The 25,447-nt window shown below is 39.7% G+C and overlaps 1 protein-coding gene and 3 long non-coding RNA genes across 8 annotated transcripts; 2 read left to right on the plus strand and 2 right to left on the minus strand.

The window, feature by feature from the left end:
• The first annotated feature begins 3,947 nt into the window (after nucleotides 1-3,947).
• Nucleotides 3,948-4,664, plus strand: LOC135431223 (uncharacterized). Its single transcript, XR_010436767.1, has 3 exons — nucleotides 3,948-4,093; nucleotides 4,156-4,227; nucleotides 4,291-4,664. It is a non-coding gene; the product is annotated as an uncharacterized LOC135431223 (long non-coding RNA).
• Nucleotides 4,665-16,738: 12,074 nt separating this feature from the next.
• Nucleotides 16,739-20,085, minus strand: Calr (calreticulin). Its single transcript, XM_064686204.1, has 4 exons — nucleotides 19,906-20,085; nucleotides 19,748-19,852; nucleotides 19,213-19,685; nucleotides 16,739-17,458 (listed from the first exon to the last, which is right to left on the minus strand). The coding sequence occupies exons 1-4, from the start codon at nucleotides 19,988-19,990 to the stop codon at nucleotides 16,907-16,909; spliced, it is 1,215 nt and encodes a 404-aa protein (XP_064542274.1). The 5' UTR covers nucleotides 19,991-20,085; the 3' UTR covers nucleotides 16,739-16,906.
• Nucleotides 20,086-20,357: 272 nt separating this feature from the next.
• On the plus strand, nucleotides 20,358-23,782 carry LOC135431216 (uncharacterized). 4 transcript variants are annotated; one of them, XR_010436754.1, is made up of 6 exons: nucleotides 20,358-20,372; nucleotides 22,099-22,353; nucleotides 22,409-22,517; nucleotides 22,686-22,794; nucleotides 23,199-23,267; nucleotides 23,350-23,782. It is a non-coding gene; the product is annotated as an uncharacterized LOC135431216 (long non-coding RNA). The 4 variants fall into 4 exon arrangements; XR_010436753.1 differs by lacking the exon at nucleotides 20,358-20,372 and adding an exon at nucleotides 20,476-20,490; XR_010436755.1 differs by lacking the exon at nucleotides 20,358-20,372 and having other exon boundaries at nucleotides 22,086-22,353; nucleotides 22,409-22,521.
• On the minus strand, nucleotides 21,202-22,252 carry LOC135431217 (uncharacterized). 2 transcript variants are annotated; one of them, XR_010436757.1, is made up of 4 exons: nucleotides 22,104-22,252; nucleotides 21,769-21,972; nucleotides 21,631-21,706; nucleotides 21,202-21,571 (listed from the first exon to the last, which is right to left on the minus strand). It is a non-coding gene; the product is annotated as an uncharacterized LOC135431217 (long non-coding RNA). The 2 variants fall into 2 exon arrangements; XR_010436758.1 differs by having other exon boundaries at nucleotides 22,129-22,239.
• Nucleotides 23,783-25,447: the final 1,665 nt, after the last annotated feature.

The following is a 25,447-nucleotide window of genomic DNA, read 5'->3' on the forward strand; positions in this document are numbered from 1 at the left end:
AGGGTTATACACTGTTCATTCATAGTCTGATGCAAACACGTATCATTGAATGCGGTAGATGCCGGATGTATTTGCTCCTTGTACTCATGCAACTCATTACGTAATTCTGCTACTCCCACCATGCAGGTCTCCTCAACACACATCCCTGATTGCCGGATCAAAATACCTTGTTTTAATCTCCTCATTGTCTCGCACTCGTACAAGCTGCTGATGGTTGCGTTTAAATTCTGCGTTAATTTCTCCAGCGATTCGAGCCTGGCTTCAAGCTAGGTTTCCGTATGTACCGATTCATCAGCCTTGTATTTTTTCAGTGGTTTCTCCAACGAGGCCAACAGTGCAGTTTTTTCAAAAGTTAAATACATGAGGTTTTCGGCCATTCTGATCACCTAACCTAACACGTTAGTGTCAAATTGCACTCACCCTTTTAAGTAAGTCTTCAGCAATCACAATCCAATGTCCAATCACAAACTCCTCAGTCCAATCGCCAAGAATGAATCCTCACAGGAGGCACCAATAATATGTTGGATATCGGCTGCGCCATGTGCGGAGCCCCAAGCTGCTCGTAGATATGATGCGGCCTACGGCGTGGTTACCAACCGAGGCGGCTTTGAGGTTTTTGCACGATTTTTGAGAATGATGAGATAAACAAAGAATCTCAGAAGGTTGCTCACATAAGCTCACAAGCGGGGTTGTTCATTTTTAAAGACGTCAACTTTTATTGAATTTAACCTTATTTTTATAATAATTAAATTGACCTACACAGAGCATAAGTCCGGTGACTTGATGATCCCAAACTTTTTTCTTATATAATTGAGTGTGAGCGAGGAGCCTCCGTGCAAGGTACTAGCGTGACTATAATTTACGACAAGACTCGTGAAATAATGTTTATAGGGTAATATATATGGATGTTTCTCATTCGCTGGCAACAAGGCATTCCGCAATCTTCCTCCGAGCCGTAGGACGCACTCCTCCAAATCAAAATATGGAAATATATCTCTTGGGACCGGCTTGCTAGAAGAGAGTGCTTTCCTTATCTTTTCAAAGCAGTCCTTCTGCACCAATCTTATTACTTCTCTGAGGCTTTCCTCTCATTCATCTGTTGATACCTCAGTTCGCTTATGCTCAGACTCTATTATGCAACAGTTTCGAGTAAAACATTGAACATAGGCCATAACTCGAAGAAGTCGTGTATACGATGAATATTGACCTACGAACATCGAGCTAGGCATCTCTTCCAATGATATCTTGTGGCAAGTCAAGCTTCTTGTCTCAATACCTACATTTGAAAGTTACTGTTGATCAATGTTATTGCAAGGCCATCCTTCTTCCGGCCCCTGTAACCACTGCGGTCCATGCCACCACAGTTCCCATGACGTCAACTTAGATACGCTAATTCCCCGACTCAGATGGTCATTCGAGGGATTCGAGATCAACAGAATATTGTTTATGCGATTCGAAACAAATACCTTCCAGTTTGCACCTCCTCCACGGATCCAACTGATGGTTATCATTGAGTCGGACCAAAAAATAGTACTGCAAAATTTTAGTTTAATTCGCAAACTCTGTTTTAAATACCAATACATTTTTTGCGCTTCAAGAGCAACACACAGCTTAGCTCTGGGTATGTTTAACTGTGGCTTAACAGGCGAGACCTTACATTTTGATAGCAGCAACTGCGTATGAAATGCGTGATCCCCGGTGGGAACACGTAAAGATGCAACCGCTCTATAAGCTTGCTTTGATGCATTACAAAAGATGTGTAGTTCTGCTGCTGCGTTATATATTCTCCATGTTATATATCGTGGTATTCGTATGTCTGAAATATTGGGCAACTCCGTAAAAAAATTCTCCCATTCTCTTCTAACAGCTGTTGGCACTATGTCATCGCAGCCAATCTTATCCTTCCATAGGCGCTGCATCAGTATTTTCCCAGTTACAACAATCGGACGCAGCCATCCCATAGGATCGAATATCCTCGTAACTGATGACAGAATTGATCGCTACGTAGGTAAGCCTGCTGATAGTTCAAAATTGCAACAATCCCTTCGTTTCTCGAAATTCGATTGGTATCCTTTCTAACAATTTTGGGCAATTACTTGCCCATTTTCTCAACTCAAATGTGCCTATGCGTAACACACCAATGACTTGAGTCTGGATACCTTCCGCCTCTGCAACACTATCCGCTTCAGATAATATGTCATCAACATACATCTGATGTTTCACCACATCCACTGCCAATGGAAATGTCTCCTTTTCGTCCGCAGCTAACTGTTGCATGACTCGCAGAGCAAATATGATGCTGATCTAGTTCCGAACATAACTGTTAAGCATGCATACTCCTTGATGTGATCGTTCTTATCGGATTTCCATAATATGCGCTGATACTGGGCATCATCCCTTGGAATATTGATGCACCTGTACATTTTCTCTACATCAGCCATAAACACGAATCTTAGACCACGCCAATTGAGAATAACGCCAGGCAGCTGCAAGTGTAATTTTGGCCCAATTGCTAAAATGTCATTCAATGGGTTCCCATCACTTGTCTTGCTCGAGCCGTCGAACACAACTCGGACCTTCGTAGTTGGTGATGTTTCCTTTATAACTGGGTGATGCGGTAGATGATGATTGCATGATGTTATAAACCGTAAGCGTAACCCGTTCCATTTGGCCCAGTTCCAGATACTCATTAATGGTGTGACAATATGCTTCTTTTAACTTAGGGTCTGCACACAGGCGCCTGTCCAGATAATCTAATCGCTTCAGTGCGCTTCGATATGATAAACCAATCACTAGGGATCCTAAATATAACTCAATTCCTGTAGACGCTTCGGTGATTCTTTCGTTCGCTAAACCGTTGATTTTTATATCTATATACATATATATATATATATAGATATTTTCCTTGTCAGCCGTAGTTGTTGGGCTGCATTCTCTGAAATAAAAGATGCTTGGGAACCCTGATCCAAAAAAGCTCGAAACTTCAAGGGGTAGCTATCTTTGGACTCGATAAGTACCATTGCTGTTGGTAACAAGACCTCCTGTCTTATAAGTGCTCTATATCTTTAGCAGCTTTCTCTGATAGCGAATCCTTTAAATAATGGAAGCGATGTAAGTCGGTAAGTCTTTAGCAGCTTTCTCTGATAGCGAATCCTTTAAATAATGGAAGCGATGTAAGTCGGTAATTCTCTGACATTGATGGACACTCGATAGAAACACTTCCTTGAATGCCGGCCAATCTATGAATTTACTGCTGAATGTTGGCAGCCTAACCGTGTCCAGCTTCACTTCCTCCATAAGGGTTATACACTGTTCATTCATAGTCTGATGCAAACACGTATCATTGAATGCGGTAGATGCCGGATGTATTTGCTCCTTGTACTCATGCAACTCATTACGTAATTCTGCTACTCCCACCATGCAGGTCTCCTCAACACACATCCCTGATTGCCGGATCAAAATACCTTGTTTTAATCTCCTCATTGTCTCGCACTCGTACAAGCTGCTGATGGTTGCGTTTAAATTCTGCGTTAATTTCTCCAGCGATTCGAGCCTGGCTTCAAGCTAGGTTTCCGTATGTACCGATTCATCAGCCTTGTATTTTTTCAGTGGTTTCTCCAACGAGGCCAACAGTGCAGTTTTTTCAAAAGTTAAATACATGAGGTTTTCGGCCATTCTGATCACCTAACCTAACACGTTAGTGTCAAATTGCACTCACCCTTTTAAGTAAGTCTTCAGCAATCACAATCCAATGTCCAATCACAAACTCCTCAGTCCAATCGCCAAGAATGAATCCTCACAGGAGGCACCAATAATATGTTGGATATCGGCTGCGCCATGTGCGGAGCCCCAAGCTGCTCGTAGATATGATGCGGCCTACGGCGTGGTTACCAACCGAGGCGGCTTTGAGGTTTTTGCACGATTTTTGAGAATGATGAGATAAACAAAGAATCTCAGAAGGTTGCTCACATAAGCTCACAAGCGGGGTTGTTCATTTTTAAAGACGTCAACTTTTATTGAATTTAACCTTATTTTTATAATAATTAAATTGACCTACACAGAGCATAAGTCCGGTGACTTGGGGTATTTTAAGGTATGTATGTATGTGTGCACTGTTCGAGCAAGTACCAAATTTTAAACTTTTATATATAATAGGCTGATGCAAAAACATTTGGATCGTTTACACGCTGTTCGCGCTTTAGAAAGTTTTCTTGAGTGAAACTAGGCGTGAGTACATATATAATTTATCGAAAAGAACTAAATTTCATAATGGCAAAAATCTTTTCTCAGTCAGAAGTCTCGAACATGAGTCTGCGTCTGACTCTGCCTGCTACTCGGGGCAAGGAAGGACGACATGGAACTGACCCACTCTGATGGTGTGGGCGTGGTCTCGCCCGTGGCCGCTTCTTAGCCTATCCTTCTGGATAGCGTCGGTGAAAAGTGCGCCGAGGGTATGGCTGACGTGCACCGCTCAGCCGAAAACTGGACTGGGTGTTAAACTGTTGGCCTCTCTGGGCCGAGAGCTCGTCCCTTCGGTGCCGGAACCGTGGGTCGTTTCTTTTATTTATTCTCTTTTCCCTTATTTGTTCGTCCTGTGTCGCATGTAAGTTTTAAGTTGTTTAATTTTTGTGTATCTCGGCACAATGTTTAAATTAAAGTTTCGTTATTAATCAGCAAAAAAATTCTTCCTTTTTTTTTGGTAGTGCGCGTCGGCTTAGTTGGCCGGTTTTTGTTCTGTACTTTTTGCACCGGGTCGACATGAAAAAAAGAGAAATGCGGCACACGCATACATTCAAATGTGGTCACCGTTGCTGCCCATATGCACAACTGCATTTCTAGGTCAACGGCCCAGTTGTAGGCCAAGCGCATTAACAAGGGCATCCAATCTGATCAATACCCTACGAGCGAATCGGGCGGGCAACCGCCTATACTCTCCCAATATTTTTTCGCTCAAGGCAGTAGATCCTGAGCTAGGCGTTGCAACCCCTTCGAAATTTGGGCGCTCTAAGGTGTTTAGGGCCCGCACCGATATATGGATAGACCTTTTTTTTTTTTTTTTTTAACGCGAATCCCGATGCAACGTACTGCATCCCACCTCCCGCCCAACCGACCGATTATGTGTACAAATACAATTACAAATAAAAATAGGACTATCTACTTGCTAAATAGTTTAGAATAGAAGACTTTATACGAGGAAGAGAAGCTTCCGAGCAGAATACTCTGTAATGCTTGTTATAGTCATCACAGAGAACCCTGAACGGTTCATGGAAGGCATAATTAGTTGAGCAAAATTGAAGCGATAAAGGTACAAAATTACGTGTTAGTCTAGTAGGGATAGAGAAATTTAATTGGCTAGTCAACACAGAAGAGTCGATTTCACCAGTAATTAATTTATGAATAAATATTACACCCAGCATGGTTCTACGATTAATTAAAGAAGGAAGGTTAATTATCAGAAGTCTACTGGAGTATGACGGTAACCGCACACAAGGATCCCAATTTGAACCACTAAGGGCAAACAACAAGAATTGTTTCTGAACGGATTCAATTCTGTCCTGATGGGTAGCATATTGTGGTGACCAGATACATGAGGCATACTCAAGAATAGGTCGTACCAAAGATATATAAAGTGTTTTTGTCGTGTACGGATCGTCAAACTCCTTCGACCATCGCTTGATGAAACCCATAACTATTAAATTCGATTTCACCAGTAATTAATTTATGAATAAATATTACACCCAGCATGGTTCTACGATTAATTAAAGAAGGAAGGTTAATCATCAGAAGTCTACTGGAGTATGACGGTAACCGCACACGAGGATCCCAATTTAAACCACTAAGGGCAAACAACAAGAATTGTTTCTGAACGGATTCAATTCTGTCCTGATGGGTAGCATATTGTGGTGACCAGATACATGAGGCATACTCAAGAATAGGTCGTACCAAAGATATATAAAGTGTTTTTGTCGTGTACGGATCGTCAAACTCCTTCGACCATCGCTTGATGAAACCCATAACTATTCAGGTTTACATAATGCTGCAGCGCAGTATCTAAGCACGCAAGCAGGAACACCATCAGGGCCCGGTGAGTAAACCGGCTTGATAGTGTTTAGGTCGCTAAGAAGCGAACTTTCGGTAATACTGGGATTAAAAATGCAGTTTGACCTCTGTAACTGATAAGGATAAGGTTGATTTTTATTATACCTAGAGGAGGAGTAGGTAGTTTGAAAAAAGTTTGCGAACAGATCGGCTATGCCTGGATCAGTGTTCGCGCTCTCATCTGCAAACTTAACCGAAGAAGGCAAAGTAGATGTCTTTCGTTTAGAATTGACAAAGTTAAAAAATTGCTTAGGATTATGTGAAAATTGAAGGCGACAACGCCGAAGGTAATTCTTATAGCAGATGGAATTTTGGGTGGAAAAATTTGATCGGGCAACTGCATAGCGGGAGAAATCAGAGTGATTTCCCGATTTCTTAAACTTTTTATAACACCTCGACTTCACGTTTTTTAACCTCATAAGTTCATTTGAGAACCAGGGAGGCCTATCAGGCCTCGCTGGGTGATCAAGAGGAACGCAGACATCAAAAATCGAGTACAAGGTGTCATAAAAAAGTTTCAAGGCAACATCAATGTCTGCACAATTGTACAGTTGGGACCAGTCGACTTGCAGAATAAGATCATTTAGCTTATGAAAATCAGCCTTTCGGAAGCAACGCATACGTTCAGCTAATTCCGATTCCTTGATAGGGACTCGGGCTGGTAAATCAATGACCATTTCCAGAGTTGGATGAAAAGGGTCTTCAGGAAGTGTAAGCGGATTGATCCTGTGCACAACACTGTTGAACGAATCCAACACGAAAATTAGATCAAGAGATCTGTTTCTTGAATTGCGCACACGATTAACCTGATTAACCCGTAAGGACATTTCATGTAGACCATCAATAAATTCGTTTGACGATGACGGCAACAGAAAGTTTGAGTCTAATGGCGATGACCACTCGACAACAGGAAGATTAAAGTCCCCAAGAACTACAAAAAGGTCTCTATCAGAAAGTAGGGAGGAGATAGATTTAATAGCATTAAGATGGGTTTGATAGGTAGACAAATTAGATAGAGGAGGTAAATATGAACATGTAATAAAGTTAGAAAAAGTACCAAATACAACTCTTACAGCCACCAACTCGATCTCAGTGATGGGAAGATCAATGCGTTCCGACGAAAGAGCAGACTCGACAGCTATAAGTACTCCTCCTCCGATACGGGAAGCTCGATCGCATCTGTAAGTGGTGTATTTGGAGGTAAAAATTGAAGAGTCTGAGATGTCCGGCTTCAGCCGGGTCTCAGTAAAAGCGATAATTTGAAAATTAAAAGCAAGAGAGTCTAAATATAGTTTAGCGAGTTTAGATTTAAGACCTCTAACATTCTGGTAGGCAAGCTCGAAAGATGAAATTAGTTTTTTGACGCAGCAACTAAAGTTGATGCGCCATTAGAAATAGGTTGTAATAAAATCGGAGTCCGATTTTTCTTTTTGGCCTTATATTCTTTTACTATTAACTGCTCCGGCTAAAACTCTTTACAACAAATATCAGTAAATATTTCTGGCGGAACACTTATTTTAAAGGACGCAATATCCCTTTCATAAGCGAACTTAAATTTCTCCACCAGTATACCTGGGGCTTGAATTTTTGCCTGTATAAAGGCTTTTACATCATCTGACGAAAAGTGAGGGGCAAGCCTAGAAACAAAAATAAGTCTCTTTGGTGGAACACCGACTAGAGGCTTAGGCGCCACAGGTAGGACAGTGGGAACACTATTAACTATGGTACCTAAAACAGCCGGTAGTCCGGACGACGAGCCTTCTAGCGGCTGTTGTAAATTTAATTGTTGCTGTCGCCCTTTCGGAACACCCACGACAGCGGACGACACGGATAATTCGACTGGTTTTTCTCGTGCCGATGTCACACTTTTCGGGACAGAATCAGTGTCCACAGCAGACCTCACAGCTACCGGAGTAACAAACGAGATGAGCTGCTGTGTAATCGGTGTACTAGGCTGCTGAATAGCAGTCGGAGGCTGAAGGGTATTAGGCAACGGCAGATCACAAGAAGTGGGCTTTTTAGTCCCCGGAGAGTCATCTAACAGTTTAAGGCTATTAAATTGGGTGTCCAGGGCTGTGAGCTGATCGTTAAGTTTACGAAAACCAACAATCAGACCCCTAAAGGTCTGACGCATAAACGCCCGCATTTCACCATCAATCTCCCTACACGAGTCGCAACTATAGTGTAAACTATTTCGTTTGGCAACAGCATCCCCCACAAGACCAGTGTAACCCGCACATTTAGAATGCACTACATTATCACACAGCCAACAAGGTATGCTGGATTGACTTGCCGTAATTGGTATTTGGCAAGTTTTTATAAAACAGACAATTTTATGGTCCATTATTATGGGTCTCTACTGTAATAACGCAGCCAAATGTAAAAAGAGAGTTATTTAGATTAGATTAATAGCGTATGGAGCACCAACAAGCGGCAGAAAGGAGAAAAAGATCAAAGCGCAAGTTGAAAAAAAAGGTGAGAGAGCGCGAGAGTGCGAGAGTAGTCAATTTATAGATTGCTTGCTTGCCCACGAAATCTTGCATACCAGAGAGGCGATGTGCAGTTAAACATAAACAACAAACAACAACAAGAAGCTTACCCACAGAGCTAATAGCGGAAGCGCACAGACAAAAATGCACAAGAACACAAGTTTAAAAGAAACAATATTTAAATAACAAAAATGCACAGACCACAAGCATGCACTCGCGATAAATAAAAAATAAACCGAGAAGGCGAACAGAATAGTAGAAATATATAAAATATAAATAATTAAAACGCCGGTGTTTTATTAAATCAAAAACAAAACGGAGAGCACAAAAAAAACACGTCTGTTCGCTTCAAGTGGAGAACGATTATTGCGACTCCCCATGCAACATCACCCAAGAAATCACCTTGTCCATCAGACGAACTAGACGTTGGGCTGCATTGCCCAGACCAAATGGCATGACTCGAAACTGGTATAGTGGCCTACCTGCTACGGTAAGTGCGGTTTATGGCTCGCTTTTGTCATCTAGTTCGACTTGCCAATAAGCGGATTTCAGATTTACACTGGAGATGTGGTAGGTCTGGACTATCCTAGAAAGGCTGCCTTCTATACAGGGTAGTGGATACGCGTCTTTCACCGTCAAATTGTTGAGCTTGCGTGCATCGAGGCGAAAACAGTCTTTACCCGATCTTAGCACTACCATTGTGCGGTTACTCCATGGGCTGTTGCACTCTTCTATAACCCCCAAACTTCATCATCCACTACTTTCTGCATCGCTGGTGAAAACGGGTAGGGTCTATCTTTGAATGGTTGGGCACCTTCCACTAGGTGTGCTTCTCTAAGTCAGTCGTTCCTCATCTGCTACGTTAAAAATACAAAACCTCCCGCTTGCCCGCCTCAAACTCTATCCTTTCTTCCCTAGACAACTCCCATGAGTCCGGTTCACTTTCGAGTTCTTCCTCTTCTTCCGAATAGTGCGTCATCGACACGGCCAAGAGCTCTTGCCCTTGGAGTTCCGTGGCGATTTGCTTTTCGGGGCCCAAAGGGTCAAGGACTAGTTTAAATGCTCTCCAGAAATCAATCCCAAAATAGGCTCGCTGTTTCAGATAGGGGCAGATAAAAAACATTTTTTATGCTCTTCCCCATACGAGATTGGGAGTTCTACCCTACCTACAATCGATTTGTATTCTCCTCCAGCGGCTATGACTACATAAACGTAAGGATGCACCGTAACCCCTAATTCTTGGACCAACTCTGGACTTCCTTTTCCCAGCAGGCTGACAGAGGCTCCGTCACTCCTTCTATGAACTCTTGGTGCAACTCATCCACGCTAAGTACATCCATAGCATCGATGTATGTTACCAGACTCTCCTTCAAACCACGCTTTATGATCTTCACCAATTCTCGGTCTCTTAGCGGCTTTTGGAATCACGCGGCGGGCTGACGCATGTGATGGATGTAATCATCCACCCCTTTGCTGGTCTGTTGCTCTCGCTTTAGTAGCTCCCGCGTCACATCATGCTTTGTCTGATAGCCCCGGAACATGTCTAAAAGAGCGTGCCGCAGTTGCATCCAGCTGTCGAGCCTAAAATGCCGCACGTACATCCAACACCACTCGCAGGCACGGCCGGTCAGGAGCAGGTGAAAGCCGCACAGGACCACGGGCATTAATACTGCCTCTGCAGGAACTGCAGCCGGAACACGAAGTCCTCGACAGAATTCATTGCGCCGTCAGTTTGACGTTCCACCGCTCGAGCTTCAGGTACGCCGTTTCTCGTACGTTGCATACGCTTCCTCCGGCTGAAAGTCATCCGCTCTCCGGTCCTCTACCCGGAAGTGGCGATTATTCGGATTCCGCCAGTTCCTCGCCTGAGCATCTGCAACGTATACCGGTGGCACCGGTGGTAAAAAGGCCTCGCGGTTGGCTTCTATCACACTTCTGGCCACTCTTGGGGCTTGCTGTGTCACAGATGCGGAGCAGGATCGAATCTATATCGTCCTGGGTCACCTGTCTCCGAAGCTCACATAACTACGGCCAGCACTCACCAGACGTAAACACCGTCCACAGCACACTTGACACCGAGTCTTACTTTGACCCTCGGTAAAAATATGCCGCACACCATATTGTACAACTGCAGCCAGCAGCATAAAAATAGATAGCGCACTTGTGGTCGCTTAAGATTCTAAGAACGACCTACGCTAATAATGTCATGTTAGAAATATAAGTAATAAGGGTAAAAAAAATACCCTAATTAAACATAATAGTTTATGACCGCTGCTGCCGATAATGCTTCGACAGCAGACCTAAAATAAGACAATCTGTTAGTATATAAGACCTAGGATTCGTAAGAATAAAATCAGTATCTTACAAGTACTCAACGTGGACAGATCCGTCCATTTGGTCCTTCGAGCAGGGCCGGCATTTCGGCACGCATGTTTATAAAAACCTTCGAGTAGTTCCGGAAACCGGCACGCGGAGCCACTAAATTTCGAGCGGTGCAGCCAAGACGCCGAACCATACAATTTCCAAACGACGCATACGTCCGTCGTTGAAAAGCCGAGGAGGAAAAGCTTGTGCCAAGCCCCCCAAAAAGACAAGCGGTCCAGAATATCATACTGCACAAAGAAATGGACAGAGCCCTGCTGAAGGTGATCAAGGCCCATCCAGAAAGCAAACTCTTCAAGAAGGGCTCCTCCCACTACCCACATCGTCTGCGCTTCTAAACGTGAGGCCCAAGCAAACTTCACGTTAAGGACTTTGATTACAAATAATTTTGTGAAGCACATAAACAATAAAATGAGAGTGCGCCAAAAGGCGCACCCATGCAAAAACGGCGTCAAGATCGCCTCGCAATAACAAAAAAAAAGATAATATATACAAAATTTCTATTAAAAAATATTTTTTTATATACAGTCCATTGAAGTAAAAATTAAAATTATAAATAATTATGCATGCAAAATATAATACAATTTTATGTATGTAATGAGCCAAAAAATAACAATGCCTAGATAAGGGATAAGAGATAACAGAGCAGATGAGTTCGTTAGCCAAGTAGAAGAGTTAAACAAATATCTGGACGATACGCAGGTGGACATTAGGGAAAACAATAGTAAAATGTTTAGGTTGAGAAAAAGAAAGATAGTATTTCTTTGGGAAGAAATACAAAAGGAAATACAATTCATTAAAGAAAAGTTTGAAAGCAACGTTACGTTTGATAGGGAAAACAAAACGCTAGGATTCGACGTACAGAACACGGTAGACGAACTAGCAGAACAGATTCAAGAAAGTGGTCAAACAAAAATTGGGGGTTACCAATCAAAAACATAAGAGCTACCGATGCTCCTGAAAATGCACGTACCTACCTTTTATGGGGATTCCAAAGAGTGGGATCTTTTTACCAAGTTGTTTACAGAGTTGGTTCAATCAAGAGAGGATTTGAGTCCAGCTCTTTAATTTAACTATTTAAGAACGGCATTTAAAAGGAGAAGCAAGATGCATGGCATTCATTTCAGCATTTGCTGAAAGGCTCCTCAACAAATTTCAACGCGACTTGGTAATTGTTAACCAAGCGTTATGAAAACAAACGGAAAATATTTTCCGAACAATTAAATCGGCTTATAGAGTTGCCAGTACTGAACAGTGATTCAGCAGAGCACATTAAAGCATTTATAGATTCAATTGATGAATCAATACATTTAATAAAATTGAAAACGGTCTTTTCAGAAGACGTTGATGTAATTTTTGCACACATGATTATTTGCAAGTTTAATAGAGAAAGCTTTGCAATCATATGAAAATAATGTAAAAAGAACAAAAAAAGTTCAAAAATTGTCCGACGTAATGGAGTATTTTGAGCAAAGGTTGAGTGCTCTATGCTCATTGAAGGACGAGGGGAAAAAAAAGAAAGTCAATGAGGACTTTTCGGAAAATAACCCAGCTTACAAGGCAGCCGGGCATTATAAAGATTTGGAGAGAATTTGGGAGATAGGAGAGGAGGTTAAAGAAGTAGCAGAAACAGAAATCTGCAAGAAAACTGTTATAAAAACAACAAAAGAATTAGATGGAAGGTTTACAGTAACCATTCGGCTGAAGGATGAAAAAGAGTTAAGAGAATCAAGACCAGAAGAGATGGCACGGTTTCTACACTCAGAAAATAAATGCAGAAGAAATACATGGCTTAAGGAAAGTTATAGAATTTTCTTAGGAGTGTATGTGGACCTAGGAAATAACGTCGAGTCCAACGAAAATGAAACTAATTTCGTAGGTGCGTCAAGAAAGGTAGAGCAAGATTTCCTAAAAGGAAATACAGCTGCATGGATTCACGTATGCATCAGAGAAAGCATACACAAGAGTGGTATATGATAGAGGAAAGGACAATAAAGTCAGGATAGTGAAGATAAAATTACAGGATGGAAGTTCCACAAGAACAGTTACCAAAGTGTGCTCGCTTATTGGCATAAAGGCACACGACAAAAAAGAACATGTAGAAAATAAAGTAATATCTATTGAAGAAAATGAAAAAATCGAGTGGGATAAAAAAGGTATTTGGTGGGCCGGAGTCAAGTCAGTAAAATATTATTTAAAAAGATTAATAGACAGCTTAAATATATGGAAAATGATTAATAGAATGAAGAGAGAGTTTTGGCCAAAAGATAATTTGTATGCCCTACAACATAGAAGTAAGTGGAATAAAGAAACCTTTGAAATACGAATTTAAAATTAAGGTCAATTGTGAGGGCTCAGAAAACATAAACAGGAGACAAGTATTATCCACGCTTGCAAAGATTTTAATTCATTAGGTTGGCTATCCCCAGTTTCAGTTGTAGGAAAATTATTTATGAAAATATGATGGGTGATAAATAAAGATTGAAATGAATACTATATACAAAGTTAAGGAACTCAGGAAAGGTAATATAATGTTACTTAAACAAGAACAGACAAATCAATTTTTCACCGAATTAAATTGCTAACCTCAGAAAAAAAAATGGAAACAGAGAGTAAAATACTAGAACTAAACCCATTTTTAGATCAAAATGGTATATTAAGAGTCGGAGGTAGACACCAAAATTCAAAAATTAAGGGGAGTTACACACTGCTAAAGGCAGAGGGAGAATTTATACAGCATAAACTCATCACAAATGCAAAAATACCATTGTTCAGTTAGCAAACTTCTCAGCTATTTAAATTTATACCAGTACCAGTACAAACAGATGTAATGATACAGTTAAGTTCAGACTATTTCTATATATAAAACTGTTTGTCCTGACTGACTGACTGACTGATTGGTGATCAACGCACAGCCCAAACCGTAAGAGTTAGGAAGCTGTAATTTTCATTGTAGTTACCTTATATGATTTAGGTGCATGTTAAGACGGGGTTTCGGGAAATTCCACCCGCAAGTGTTGAACAATCGCGAAAAACGTTTGTATGTAACTTTTTTGTTTACCATCCGATCGGCCTCAAACTTATTTTCAAAGATCTTTGTTCAAATTCATTTGAGGCGTGTTTCACACTTTTAGGAAAATCCATTCCTCCTTGGTGGAAATGGAGTTTAAAGATTTGGTGGGTGACGTTTCGCGCTCAAATTCGTTTCCAGAGATCTATAAGAAAAATCATTTGAGACGTGTTTCACACTTTTCGCAGAATTCAACTTTCTTCGGGGGAAATGCGATTTAAAGATTTTTTGGGCGACGTTTTAAGTTGTGTCCGATTTGCTTCAAACTTATTTTCATAGCTCTACATAAGAACTTAATAAATACGTATTTAGCGATTTGGAAATTCCACCGTAACAGTGGTAACTTGGCGGAACGGTTGTATGAAAGTTTTTGTTACGATCCGATCGGCCCCAAACCTTTTTTCAAAACTTGTTCAATTCATTGAGGGGTGTTTCACACTTTTCGAATCCGTTCCTCCTTGGTGGAAATGGAGGTCAAAGATTTTGTGGATGACGTTTTGTGTTCAAATCGTTTCCAAAGATCTATAAGAAAAATCATTTGAGACGTGTTTCACACTTTTCGCAGAATCCAACTTTTTCGGGTCGAATGCGATTTGCTTCAACTATTTTCAAAGCTCTACATAAGAATATAATGAATACGTATTTCAGCGATTTGGGAAATTCCACTCGCAACATTGGTAAATTGGCGGTAAACGTTTCTATGAAAATTGTTTGTTTACCGTCCGATAAGTTTCAAAATCATTTTCAAAGCTTTTTGAGAACGTTGATTTTTAACATACGTTCCACGGGCAAGGCCGGGTTATACCCGCTAGTTAAGTATATAACTTTGAGATGGATTTGTACCATCTCAATGATTGTATTAATTTAAGTCGTAATTTTTATTGTATATCTGATAAGAATAAATAACTAAAAATCTGCAGGCCATCACCTTTGTCGGCACTTGACACCGAGTCTCACTTTGACCCTCGGTAAAAATATGTCTCACACCATATTATACAACTGCAGCCAGCAGCATAAAAATGGATAGCGTACTTGCGGTCGCTTAAGATTTTAAGAGCGACCTGCGCTAATAAATGTCATGTTAGAAAAATAAGTAGCAAGGTGAAAAAAATACCCTAATTAAACACAAAAGTTTATGACCTAAAATAAGACACATTGTTAGTATATAACGTGGATAGATCCGTCCACCGAGTGAGAAAAAACAAATAGTAAACAATAAACAAACTCTAACAAAACCTACCCTAACATCACATTTTATCACAGATTATTTTGTCATGGCGGCTACCACCAGGCTATGATGGACAGTCGCAAACGCTTCGCCAACATGCGAACGTGTAACCCCATGTTAATGGACACCATGGCAAGATCCGTCTCCGCCGCTCTTTTAGCCATTCTTGGGGTATGCTGGGTGACAGATTTGGCGCACGCTCAATTCTGCATCGTCCTGGGTCACCTGTCTCCGAAGCTCTTGTAACTACGTGTTGCATTTGACGTTATCGGAAACATCGATTGCTTAGTTTTTGCTGGGCCCACAGCGGAGCCCAATTTATTGAAGGGTGGCAACGCCGGGCTTGCGACCCACGGCGCCAAAAGGGGCGATTGCTATTGGCCACCCGATTCGCTCCTAAAGAGACTATAAGGAGAGCGGATCGCCTGCCCTTGAATATGCCATTGGCCTTCATTTGGGCCGTTGACCAAAAAAAAAATGCAGCTGTGCAGATGGGCAGTAACGGGGTCCGCCTCGTAGATGTATGCGTGTGCCGATATTCGGCACCGATGTTACTGCCCAAATGTACAGCAGGGAGTTGGATTTGATCAGCGGTCAACGGCGGGCGTGCCAGCTCGAAGCGAGCTTGAAATATTCTAGAAAAGTTTTCCGCAATTTGAAATTAAACAATAAATTATTATTTTTGCCGTTTATTGATAAAACCGAAATTTAAACATTGTGTCAAAATATATACAAAATAGAAAGATTTAGAACTTAAGCGCGACACGTGATGAACACATAAAAGCCCTAAGACACTTAATAAATAAAAACGACCCACGGCTCCGGCAACGAAGTTACCAACTCTCGGATCAGAGAGGCCTACGAAGTCACCACAACGGCATAGACTTGGCTCAGCGGCGCACGCCAGCCATATCAGCGGCGCATGTAAGCATTATCCGCGCCGCCCGTCAGCCAAGCCTCGGTGCAACCACTAATTTGGTTTTTTATATGAGAGTTAGTTTTTTGATAATGTGAGCAAGCCATATTAAAACTCGAAATTATATATGCTTTTAAAATTAAGCAATTGCATTGAAGGTTATATGTTTCTTATTAAACATACATGTATTTACAAAGCTTTTTCGTAAATTTTGCTTCGATATAAAACAGCGCAGATTAGCATCGGCCAGCTTTGCTGAAAGCATTCTTGCGACTGACTTCTTTACTCGTATCACCACTAAGCCAATTTCGTCAATTATGCATGTGCCTGTTGGAGAGAAAAGCCTTTCGGCTGGTGCGACGTTTGAAAAGCGAAAATCCACCTGAAAAGCCTCCAATTTGAGACTCTGGCTCAGAAAAAGCGACGATCGATGAAATAAGAAAACACAGGTCGTAAAGTTTTATGTTATCGCACAACTGTCGTTTCCATTATTAAAAAAAAAAAACAATATTATTTTAACACCCGCATCAAACATCAGTGAGGCATAATCAATATATTTTTTGACATATTGATTGGAGAATAATATGCAAATCCTTTATTTATAAATTATAGTATAAGTCTTGCAAATTGTAACTCTACATAAACATTATAAAAGTTGCTTGTATTTGTCAAACCACTCAAATAGGGACAATTTAATTTTTATTAATTACTATTTGTCATAATTACAATTCATCGTGCCCATTGTCTTCTGATTCGTTTTTCGACTCGATATTCTCATCGTCATCATCGTCATCTTCCTCATCGTGATTATCTGTATTTTTTTTTGACTCTTCTTCATCTTTTTTTCTTTGTACATCATCTTGTAATTCTTTCATTTTTTTTTCACCAGATTGTGTATCCTTTACGCTAGCCGCCGCTTTGGCTGCCAGTTCAATGTCATCAGTAATCAGAACATTGTCAAATATTGTTCCAGATTTCACTTGCCATAAATCGAATCCCAAAGTGCAAATTTCTTTTCGAAGGTAAAGGTTATCATCAGGACTATATTCTGGATTATCAATTTCTGGATGATCCCAAGATCCTTTATAATTGGGATTGTCCAATTGTTTCGGCTGCCACTCTCCTTTATATTCCGGATTATCTACCATTGGGGGTTCCCATTCACCATCCATTTCATCATCCCAGTCCTCGGGCTTGGTAGCATCAGGGTCAGGAATGTGTTGTGGCTTATCCCAGTCCTCTGGTTTCTTATCATCAGGGTCAGGAATCGTCGCCTGTGTAAAGGAGATTTACAATTTTAAGCTGATGGCGAAATTTAAGTTTCTATAAAGCTAGGTAATGTCAACTTGGAAGTTTTGTGAAATTAATTTATTAAAATTAATGTGAAGACCGCCTATCGGGACCAAAATTTTCAAATAATATGCAGTAAAACAAATTTACGAATTCGCTTTTTAGTCAGCATAATTAAGTATAAATAATTTATTTAACTAGAATTAAAATTCATTAAAATGAGTAAAAATCATAGCTGCAAGTGCAAAAAAATGTTGGTAAGGTTCACGGTTCGAAGTATTTGATGCAGGCTTATTAAATTACTTAAACACCATACTTTTGATACAAACAAAATTAAAAAAAAAAAATAAAAGGAAATGCGCTGATCAACTTAATAAGTAGTATTTTCATAATTTCAGATTAGTTTTTAACTTAAAAATGATATATAAGCTAAAATAGTTTTAAATGTTGCAGCCTTTTTGATGCTATTCAATTCAAGAGATATTGATCTCGTTTGGTCGTGTTTTAATACCCACATTGTTTTGTTGTGTATAGTACATGTGTCGTATAATGGTTTCTTGCGCACTTTTAGTGTGATAATGGTACAAAAAAAAGAATTAGAAGCATTGGTCGAACCCCTACTGGAATTCAACGGGATTTGGTTGACTTTAAACTTGAAAAGACAGCAGTTATTACAGAAAATTCAAGTTTTTGAATAAATTAACGGATTTTCAAAGAGATTGCCTTCACTACAAATTAGATAGTTAGGTAAAGGAGAATATAAACACTAAGATGAGTAAAGCCCATAGATTTGAATGCGACGATTATGTCGAGCGTGCTTTTTCGCATTAAGCGAAAGTTTTGTCCTTAGGATCGCTGCACAGTATTTTTGTATTTAACATTTTAATTCATGCTTAATATAATATACTATATATTACCATAGATACAATTGTAAATTGTAAATGTAGATTTTAAAATAATTTTTAATTTTGAGATAACTATCTTTATTCAGTAGCCCACAGAAATTGATTTTACTTTTATTTTTACAGAGTATGCTAGACAGAAGGTCTTGTCTCTTGGTAATTATGCAAGTTATGAGTGCTTCAAAATATGTATATATGTACATATGTATTGTTATTCACTGCAGTGGCTTTCACTGCCAATGAAATCAATTTTGTTAGTTTTCACGTCCGACTATGACCTTTCCCTATTTAATCTGTAAGGTAACATTAGTTGGGGAATCATTTAAAGGAATTATAAGCATAATTGGAAGGGACTTCTTTTTTGTTTTTAATATTATTTTATACTAGAGAAAAGGAATAATTTAAAAATCCACTCGTTGAATTGACATTTTTCGATATTGATTGCTTTTTTGGTTCAAAAGCTATAAGTATTATATATAATCTATATGTATTTATCAAATAAGCTGACATCTGACATCAAATAAGCTGACATACATACATACATGTGTATACATAAAAAGATCAATACCGAGAATATTATTTTTTAAATTTATCGCGTGCGTGCCCATGTACATATGTAGTCGTATTAAATAAAATAAAATTGCGAACACATGGTTTGCTTTGAGTTTAACTTCTGTGAAGGTTCTGTTTATAGCATTGAAAATATATATTTATAAACTCGATATATATATATATATATATATATATATATATGTATATATTGAATTCTGAATTCTGTGATCGAGTTTATAGTATATATATATATATATTTATCCAAACAAATATAGATATCGTACCTTATCATCCCAATTTTCTGGTTTGCTCGCATTTGGGTCTTTTATTTTTTTGGGTGCCAAGAAATCCCAATCATCTTCAAGATTTCCAGATTCCACTTTCTCATTATCTATCAAAACTTCATAAGTGTTGTCTGGCTTTATAATCAAAGTGTAGAAGTGGGTATATACATCGTCCTTGCATCTTATGTCCTTGTTTATCAAGTGATTTTTGCCCTTGTAGCTTAAGATAACATGAACTTTTTTTGTACCAGGTCCACAAATATCCGGACCAAACATAATTTCATAAGGCGATTCACCATGCATGTCAGTTTGGTCTAGGGAGCAATCAAAAAGTTTCACATAACCTCCTCCACAATCAATATTTTGCTCATGTTTTACGGAAAATTGGACTACCAAGGGCTTAGCTTCATTCGAAAATCCATCGAATCTTTTAGACAAGGCATAAAACCGAGCATCTTGCGATGTTTGAATGCCTAAACGTAATATTTTATTTAAAATTTTCTGGTATTGGGGTGTTTTAATATTGGTCACCTACCTTTATCTGCTTCAACATCGTTATAAAAAGAACCTGAAGAGTGTATAAATTTGCCAAATTCTTTCCCAGGATGTTTACTGTAGATCCAATCATCTTTCCAATTTTCTATAGAATATAATACTTACAAACATGACGAACTTACTACTTTAAAAATTTACCGTTTTCGAATTTTTCCTCAAAAAACACTTCGGCACTTATAACGCCTAATGTTAATAATGCAACAATTGATTTAAGACACATCATAACGCGTGTTACCTCAAATACTTTAGTAACGAACTTCTACAAACTGAGCAATTTGTATATTTCTATCCAAATGCCGGCTATGGGAAAAGTTATTTAGACTGCATATAGAGAATGTCAAAAAGAGATGAAAATAGGAACTTTGCAAAATCGGTGGAACGATTTGATTGGACATATGTGGACCAATCAAAATTGTCTACGTATTAAGAGTGTTGAAAAATAGCTCAACATTGAAATCCATTCGATAGGCGAACTAAATTTCGATTTAAATTCATGAGCCTAGTACGGAGCTCAATGTGAATATCCGGCACACCATTTGCATTGTTGTGTGTAATGCGATTATTAAAATCAGACTTTATATCATCAGGAGGAAGACCAGAAAAAAGTGTGTTGATTTTTCTGGCAAATAATAAATAATAATATATCATATATATTTTTTGAATTGACTCCTTTTTTCATTTAAGTATGGACAAAAATAATCTTGTAGTCTCATTAAACAGTCCGTGAGTATCAAATAGAACATATATTTTCTATGGTGAACTATTATTAGATCTCAGTAGAAAATTAATAAGTATCATTCAATTAATGAATGAGTAAAAGGGATTGTAATACGAATCTAGGAGATGAAAAGTTAGAAATATATAATAATTATAAACTATCTACTGAATGCGTTAATTTTAACATGAAAACAATATACCAATTAATAATTTGCTCGTCAAAGGTTGGTAGCACTGGTATTTAAACAAATACCTTAATCGTTATCGGTTGCCACAGATAAAATATATTTATTTGTTGCATGGGGAGTCGCTAAGGTCTATCGATACATCGGTGCGGGCCCTAAACACCTTAGAGCGACCCAAATTTCGCAGGGGTGGCAACGCCTAGCTCAGGATCCACTGCCTTGAGCGAAAAAAATTAGGAGAGTATAGGCGGTGGCCCTCGCTCGTATATGCGGTAGTTCACTCGTATGGTATTGAGCAGATCGGATGCCCTTGTTAATGCGCTTCTCCTACAACTGGGCCGTTGACCTAGAAATGCAGCTGTGCATATGGGCAGCAACGGTGACCACATTTGAGTGCATGCGTGTGCCGAATTTTTCTTTTTTTCATGTCGACCCGGTGCAAAAAGTACATGACAAAAAGTTTCTAACCGGCCAACTAAGCCGACGCGCACTACCAAAAATTAGGAAGAATTTTTTTGCTGATTAATAATGAAACTTTAATTTAAACATTGTGCCGAGATACACAAAAAATAAACAACTTAAAACTTACATGCGACACAGGACGAACAAATAAGGGAAAAGAGAATAAATAAAAGAAACGACCCACGGTTCCGGCACCGAAGGGACCAGCTCTCGGCCCAGAGAGGCCAACAGCTTAACACCCAGTCCAGGTTTCGGCTGAGCGGCCCACGTCAGCCATACCCTCGGCGCACTTATCACCGACGCTATCCAGAAGGATAGGCTAAGAAGCGGCCACGGGCGAGACCACGCCCACACCATCAGAGTGGGTCAGTTCCATGTCGTCCTTCCTTGCCCCGAGTAGCAGGCAGAGTCAGACGCAGACTCATGTTCGAGACTTCTGACTGAGAAAAGATTTTTGCCATTATGAAATTTAGTTCTTTTCGATAAATTATATATGTACTCAAGCCTAGTTTCACTCAAGAAAACTTTCTAAAGCGCGAACAGCGTGTAAACGATCCAAATGTTTTTGCATCAGCCTATTATATATAAAAGTTTAAAATTTGGTACTTGCTCGAACAGTACACACATACATACATACCTTAAAATACCCTTTCTATCGCCCCTTACCGCCCCCCAGAGAGCTCTTTAGGTAGGGTAAGGTAGATTTAAGCGATTAAATACCTCACATACGTGCTGCGCGACTGATTATCGTGGCATCCCCGGCTATAGGTTCATTTACGTGGGTATCTTGTTCCCATTGGTGCAACGATTACATTATAATTGCATCCTTTCCGTTTTTTACCTGGTGGTAGACGCAATGACAAAGGCATCTTGTGTTAAAAAATTGATATAAGGGTAGTTTTGTCAAATGTTTTTTATTCAATTATTAGTTTTGTTTGTCTTATTCTGTGTTAATGTTGGATGTTAGCTGACCGTATGTTATGGAACTGCTTGTTACCCAATGGGCCGCGCCGGCTGGCTCATCCGTTTCTCTGGGTGTAGTCCCATCCCTGGCCCGCAGTCCGCACAATCTATATCAACAAAACTACAAAGTCTGTAGCAAAACATACCTGTACAACATTATTCAAAATGAACCACATAATCGATAACAACAAACAATCGGAATTTCTAACATATGAACAACACTAACAGCTGTAACAACAAGCAAATATAAACAACAAAGGTGAGACGCTCAATATAAATTAACAAATTAATTAACAAAAATTAACGGCGTACAGCGTACCCGCCCTACCTGAGACGATCACCTGATCACCTGATCAGCCCGTGTTGGCTGTTATGCCCCCTCTCCCCTTCAAGTTGAGACTTAGCCGGACATTTCTCTCTTCAGTAGGTGCGTATAATTGGTTGCATTCCTTATAATTATTAACAATTAATGTTTCTTATTTCTTTCTATTTTACAAGGTGTCTCCATTCAGTTATTTACGTTATAATGCACATATACTTGTGATTATGGACAATGTGTATTAATTTCTAATATTTCTATTTATCTTACAGAATACATTTTATTTTCTTTAACAAGATTAAATGGAACAGGCGACGAAACACTGCAAAGTTATTGCCCAAAAGAAAGAAAAAAGAACGAGGGGAAAGATATAAACATCAGGTAATTATTGCACCAATGGGGAGAAAGTACCCGCTGGAATGCGTGTGTATATATATATATATTTATGTGGTACAAGAAAAAATGAACTGCTATGTTTGTCAAAAGTGCTTATAATACCTTGCCTGCCCAAAGAGCTCTCTGGGTGGGGGCAGTAAGGGCCATCATAATGGTTATTCTGCACATATGGTGTTGATATATATATATATATATATATATATATATATATATATATATATATATATATACCGGCGATACCAGCTTATATATATATATATATATATATATATATACCAGCGATACCAGCTTATATATATATATATATATATATATATATATATAAAAGCTGGTATCGCTCGTGCAAAATTTATCAGAAATCTAATTATTTTTTTTTATTTATTTTGCAGCAGCAATAATCTTTGGGGCCATTCCTTCACTGTTCGCACTTTCGAAAATTGTCTTACGTGAAACTAGGCGTAAGTATATATTATATATTCATGACTTACAAACAAAAAAAAAAACGATATTTAACAACTACAAAAATCTGCGCTTTTTCAGGGAGCAAAATCAGGAGTCTACGTCTGACTCTGCCAATGACTCGGACGAGGAGGGGCGAAATGGAACAGACTCACTCGGAGGATGTGGCCGTGGTCTCGCCTGTGGCCGATTCTTCGGTGTTGGAGCCCGGTCGTTGGTGGCGCGTCTCGCCGTCTTTATGGTTGCACCGAGGCTTGGCTGACGGGCGGCGCGGATAATGCTTACATGCGCCGCTGAGCCAAGTCTATGCCGTTGTGGTGACTTCGTAGGCCTCTCTGATCCGAGAATTGGTAACTTCGTTGCCAGAGCCGTGGGTCGTTTTTATTTATTAAGTGTCTTAGGGCTTTTATGTGTTCATCACGTGTCGCGCTTAAGTTCTAAATCTTTCTATTTTGTATATATTTTGACACAATGTTTAAATTTCGGTTTTATCAATAAACGGCAAAAATAATAATTTATTGTTTAATTTCAAATTGCGGAAAACTTTTCTAGAATATTTTAAGCTCGCTTCGAGCTGGCACGCCCGCCGTTGACCGCTGATCAAATCCAACTCCCTGCTGTACATTTGGGCAGTAACATTGGTGCCGAATTTCGGCACACGCATACATCTACGAGGCGGACCCCGTTACTGCCCATCTGCACAGCTGCATTTTTTTTTTGGTCAACGGCCCAAATGAAGGCCAATGGCATATTCAAGGGCAGGCGATCCGCTCTCCTTATAGTCTCTTTAGGAGCGAATCGGGTGGCCAATAGCAATCGCCCCTTTTGGCGCCGTGGGTCGCAAGCCCGGCGTTGCCACCCTTCAATAAATTGGGCTCCGCTGTGGGCCCAGCTTCACCCCCGAAAGTCTGACCCTATGACAAAAAGATATCGCCGTGGCCGCTAATATCGCACGCAACCAACTAAGCAAACCATCGATGCTTCCGATAACGTCAAATGCAACACGTAGTTACAAGAGCTTCGGAGACAGGTGACCCAGGACGATGCAGAATTGAGCGTGCGCCAAATCTGTCACCCAGCATACCCCAAGAATGGCTAGAAGAACGGCGGAGACGGATCTTGCCATGGTGTCCATTAACATGGGGTTACACGTTCGCATGTTGGCGAAGCGTTTGCGACTGTCCATCATAGCCTGGTGGTAGCCGCCATGACAAAATAACCTGTGATAAAATGTGATGTTAGGGTAGGTTTTGTTAGAGTTTGTTTATTGTTTACTATTTGTTTTTTCTCACTCGGTGGACGGATCTATCCACGTTATATACTAACAATGTGTCTTATTTTAGGTCATAAACTTTTGTGTTTAATTAGGGTATTTTTTTCACCTTGCTACTTATTTTTCTAACATGACATTTATTAGCGCAGGTCGCTCTTAAGATCTTAAGCGACCGCAAGTACGCTATCCATTTTTATGCTGCTGGCTGCAGTTGTATAATATGGTGTGAGACATATTTTTACCGAGGGTCAAAGTGAGACTCGGTGTCAAGTGCCGACAAAGGTGATGGCCTGCAGATTTTTAGTTATTTATTCTTATCAGATATACAATAAAAATTACGACTTAAATTAATACAATCATTGAGATGGTACAAATCCATCTCAAAGTTATATACTTAACTAGCGGGTATAACCCGGCCTTGCCCGTGGAACGTATGTTAAAAATCAACGTTCTCAAAAAGCTTTGAAAATGATTTTGAAACTTATCGGACGGTAAACAAACAATTTTCATAGAAACGTTTACCGCCAATTTACCAATGTTGCGAGTGGAATTTCCCAAATCGCTGAAATACGTATTCATTATATTCTTATGTAGAGCTTTGAAAATAAGTTTGAAGCAAATCGCATTCGACCCGAAAAAGTTTGGATTCTGCGAAAAGTGTGAAACACGTCTCAAATGATTTTTCTTATAGATCTTTGGAAACGAATTTGAACACAAAACGTCATCCACAAAATCTTTGACCTCCATTTCCACCAAGGAGGAACGGATTTTTCGAAAAGTGTGAAACACCCCTCAAATGAATTTGAACAGAGATCTTTGAAAAAAGGTTTGGGGCCGATCGGATCGTAAACAAAAAACTTTCATACAACCGTTTTCCGCCAAGTTACCACTGTTACGGGTGGAATT

Source organism: Drosophila montana, unplaced genomic scaffold (assembly GCF_035044405.1).
Source record: "Drosophila montana isolate Dmon_TW-CO22-7 unplaced genomic scaffold, ASM3504440v1 contig_318_1, whole genome shotgun sequence".
Lineage (NCBI taxonomy): Eukaryota > Metazoa > Arthropoda > Insecta > Diptera > Drosophilidae > Drosophila > Drosophila montana.

What these genes read in the sequence shown, in the direction of transcription:
- Calr (XM_064686204.1), bottom strand. Translation starts at nt 19,990, where the DNA reads ATGATGTGTCTTAAATCAATTGTTGCATTATTAACATTAGGCGTTATA. An exon ending in TGAGGAAAAATTCGAAAACG is followed by an intron (nt 19,853 to 19,905) that starts GTAAATTTTTAA and finishes TATATTCTATAG; the next exon opens with AAAATTGGAAAGATGATTGG. An exon ending in CAGAAAATTGGGATGATAAG is followed by an intron (nt 17,459 to 19,212) that starts GTACGATATCTA and finishes TCCTTTACACAG; the next exon opens with GCGACGATTCCTGACCCTGA.